The following is a 3,976-nucleotide window of genomic DNA, read 5'->3' as shown; positions in this document are numbered from 1 at the left end:
CTACTAATATTATATATATCTGTAAAATACCCATAAGGGTAGACTGAGAGCTTTAAAATCTTAGAATTTTCAAAGGTGTCAAAATCGTGGAATTTTCAAATTTAATCAATATACGTTTGACTAAAACATGAAAAGTGACTAACATATTTCCAAAAACTAATTCAGTATTATAAAGTTCTTAAAGAATTTTTATTTTCATATCTAACATAAAAGCGATGTTATTTAGACATAAAAAATTAACATATTTGCTCTTATACTTCTAATATATAGGTGAATACCACATATATTAGTAGGACTCATCTACATTAAAAATATATCATCAAGTGCTTCAGATTTTTGCGTTAAATAATCTTATTAAAAACGAGATTCAGAATTAACTTAAGAAGGTTCAAAACTTTCCACTCTGGCTCTCGTCCATTGGCATGGGAATGTAAATTGCAAGCACACAAAGTTGAGAAATTATTCAATATGCCCGAAATACGAGATAGTATACCACGTGTGATTTTATACGTGTTCTTTCACTTGTATAATGACATGTGATATACTACCCGGTATTCCGAGAACATTGAAAATTTTCTTCAACAAAGTTAAGATAACCAATCGCCCAATATATAAGCAAACAGTCCTAGATGCAGGTCAAGGCTACAAGATATTTTTCAGTGTGACTGGTACATGGTACATGGGATGATACACCACTTGTCACTATGCAAATGGTAGGATATGTGTGCTAAAAAGTTACTAACTTAAAAAATAAAATTTCCTACCGCTTTTATTAAAATATGTGATGTACCACTTGTGTTCCCATCACAACTAAAAATTTCTCTAAGGCTACCGTGTTCAAGACTCCCATCAAGTCTTTCATCACTCTTTTCCACTCTTGACTTTTGAGGAAAGCCTCGTTCCAATTCATGCATCCTTGCCATATATTGACGTATAAACAATACGATTTGGTAAATTGGGAGATAAAGTCATGCATCATAAGACAGACTGATCATCTACAGAGAGAAATGAAGAGCAATATGGTTGTTATTTTTGGGGTTTTTGTGGTAATGTTTGTGCAAAGTGTGGCAACACAGAAAGTGCATGTGGTGGGAGATAACATGGGTTGGACTATTCCAGTATCTGGGGCACAAGAATATGTAAATTGGGCTGCTACAAACAACTTCACGGTTGGTGATACACTCGGTAAGATTTTCCACTCATGTTATAAACAGGTCGTTCACTCGTATTATAATTTAAAATTCATGAACATGATATATATCATATTGTGATTTTTTGTCATTAACTCTTTTGTGCAGTGATACCAATTATTAAATAAAAGTATTTGTGCTCTATTTACGCATTATATTTCTTGTAGACGCATGTAGTCTAATATCCTGATGATAGGATGTTGGGTTTATAACTAAATAACCTTATATTTTTTGTACTCACAAAATTCAAATAACTCTCCATGCTAGTTTTCAACTTCATCACCGGTGTACACAACGTTGTCCAAGTAACGAAGGCATCATTCCACTCATGCAACGAAGAAGAACGAATTGGCTCATCCCTCACAACTGGCCCAACAAACATCACACTCACCTCCGCAGGCGACCACTACTACATCTGCAATTTTAGCAATCACTGCCAGGCAGGCATGAAGCTAGCTGTCACCGTATCCAGTGCTTCCCCAGAATCGCCACTGCAAGGAACTGTGTATCTAGTCTTTGGTGTAGTTTTTAGCATACTTGTTTTCTCTCCCTTCCTAGAGATTTTCCGGCCACGAGGAAAAGTCAAGTCCTTCGACTCCAACCATGGGAAGACAAAGTCAACAGAGACCCTGCGATCACCTTTACCGCCTTATCTGTGTCGTTACTTTCCACTAGCTGAGATTAAAGCCGCCACCCAAAACTTAAACGATACTTTCATTATTGGTGTTGGCGGGTTTGGCAATGTGTACAAAGGGCGCATTGATGGTGGTGTCACTCATGTCGCTATCAAACGGCTGAGACCAGAATCATCACAGGGGGCCTGTGAGTTCAAGATGGAAATCGAGCTGCTTTCCCAACTCCGCCACCGCCATTTGGTTTCACTCATTGGTTACTGCTCCGATAATGGTGAGATGATCTTGGTTTACGATTACATGGCACGCGGCACTCTTGGTGACCATCTCTATCGCACTGGTAACCTTAAACCTCTTCCTTGGGAACAACGACTCCAAATTTGTATTGGCGCAGCGCGAGGATTGCACTACCTTCACAGTGGTGCCAATGGCTCCATTATTCACCGTGATGTTAAGAGCACAAATATTTTATTGGATGAGAAAATGGTAGCCAAGGTTTCGGATTTCGGGTTGTCAAAAATGGGCACGACCAACACGTCCAAAACGCACATCAGCACGGTGGTGAAAGGTAGTTTCGGGTATCTAGACCCGGAATACTTCCGACGTCAACAACTGACTGAGAAGTCTGATGTGTACTCATTTGGAGTGGTTCTGTGGGAGGTATTATGTGCGAGACCAGCTCTGCTGCATACGGTGGAGACTAGGCAAATCAACCTCGCTGAGTGGGCCAAGAGTTGTCATGGAGACGAGACACTTGACCAAATCATTGACCCAAATGTGAAGGGTCAGATTGAAGTCGAGTGCTTGAACAAGTTCGTTGAGATTGCAATAAGTTGCGTACATGATAAAGGAATCGAACGACCGTCGATGAATGATGTTGTGAAGGGCCTTGAGTTTGCACTGCAGCTTCATCAAAAGAGCATTGGAAGTAAGGGTGACAATGGAGTTCAAAGTTGTGCTACCAATGAATCCAAACAACATATATCTGTGACAATCTTCTCTGAGATCAACGAAACAAATGGACGATGATGAGCAAAATTTTACAAAAAGTGAGCAATATTCTGAAAATGATACGTTGATAGGATTTATGTATACATGTATATTGTTGGAAAATATTAGTATTTAAGTTTATTTTAATGTTTGGTTTTTTGGGGCTTGCCCCTAATTAATAACAGAGTTTCGTTTCCTTGCCTATTAGGGTTAGATTAGTTCTCTCTCTCTCTCTCTCTCTCTCTCTCTCTCTCTCTCTCTCTCTATATATATATATATATATATATATATATATATATATATGATACTTTGTAGCTCTGTAGAATAATAAATCAATCACAATGTAATCCTCAGTGATTTGTAGGCGTCATTCCTTATTTTTGGTTAATAAAATTATATTCATTTGATATTCGTTTGTTCATCCATTTGTCCATATGATTAGTTTGTTCATCATGTACTCGGATTTTCAACCTATATGACATTGGGTGATACTCAGATGCAACATCAGACCTATATGACATTGGGTGACACTCAGATGCAACATCAACAACAATGGAAGCCGAAAGATGCAACAAGAAGCCAGCAAGGAACGAAAGTCTGAAAAACTTACTGTCAACTGACATTTGAATTCATACATGAAATGTTTCAAATTTTGATGGTTTGAATCACATTACGAAGACTACAACAGACTTTAGCCGTTGTAATTAACAAAGCTTGGATTGGGTTTTCTTATATATGTAATATAAGTTCAGCAAACCATTAGAATTCAGAAACAAAATCAGCTTTTATGAGATTCAGAATTATCATTCAAGGTACGATCAAGAATGTTATATACACGGCGCTCTTTTTTGTACTGGAAAACGAATGTCATCACATAATTCCTCCAGTCATATTATATAAAGTGGAAAGTGGACTAAACCAACAGACTGCTATTCGAAATTTGGCTTCAATTTCCACAAACATCACGACCTAAGCAAGTAAGCAAGATCCATAGCATCCAAGTAACTTGGGCGCTCTTTTTTCGTAAAATCAACATCACACTAACGAATCGAATACTAAAACAATCCATTGAATAAAAAAATATTGAAAAGCAAAATATAAATTCAAAGTTTTGATTACCTTAAAGTACAATCTTCAAGACCATGTGACAGTTGGTTTAAAAAT

General features: G+C 37.3%; 1 protein-coding gene across 2 annotated transcripts; it reads left to right on the top strand.

Annotated features, from left to right (window-relative positions):
* The first annotated feature begins 942 nt into the window (after window positions 1-942).
* Window positions 943-3,501, top strand: LOC126615525 (receptor-like protein kinase FERONIA). Of its 2 annotated transcripts, XM_050283348.1 has the most exons (3): window positions 943-1,185; window positions 1,458-2,871; window positions 3,309-3,501. In XM_050283348.1, the coding sequence occupies exons 1-2, from the start codon at window positions 1,008-1,010 to the stop codon at window positions 2,849-2,851; spliced, it is 1,572 nt and encodes a 523-aa protein (XP_050139305.1). In that variant the 5' UTR covers window positions 943-1,007; the 3' UTR covers window positions 2,852-2,871; window positions 3,309-3,501. The 2 variants fall into 2 exon arrangements, with proteins under 2 accessions (XP_050139305.1, XP_050139304.1); XM_050283347.1 differs by lacking the exon at window positions 3,309-3,501 and having other exon boundaries at window positions 1,458-3,219.
* Window positions 3,502-3,976: the final 475 nt, after the last annotated feature.

The sequence above is a fragment of the Malus sylvestris genome, chromosome 3, assembly GCF_916048215.2.
Source record: "Malus sylvestris chromosome 3, drMalSylv7.2, whole genome shotgun sequence".
NCBI classification, from domain to species: Eukaryota; Viridiplantae; Streptophyta; class Magnoliopsida; order Rosales; family Rosaceae; genus Malus; species Malus sylvestris.
Note: the sequence above shows the minus strand (reverse complement) of the source record. Positions and strands in the feature narration are given on the sequence as shown.

Bases quoted from the DNA above. Each gene is read 5' to 3' on its own strand.
- LOC126615525 (XM_050283348.1), top strand. From the start codon at position 1,008: ATGAAGAGCAATATGGTTGTTATTTTTGGGGTTTTTGTGGTAATGTTT. The intron at 1,186-1,457 runs GTAAGATTTTCC...TCTCCATGCTAG, and splicing joins CACGGTTGGTGATACACTCG to TTTTCAACTTCATCACCGGT.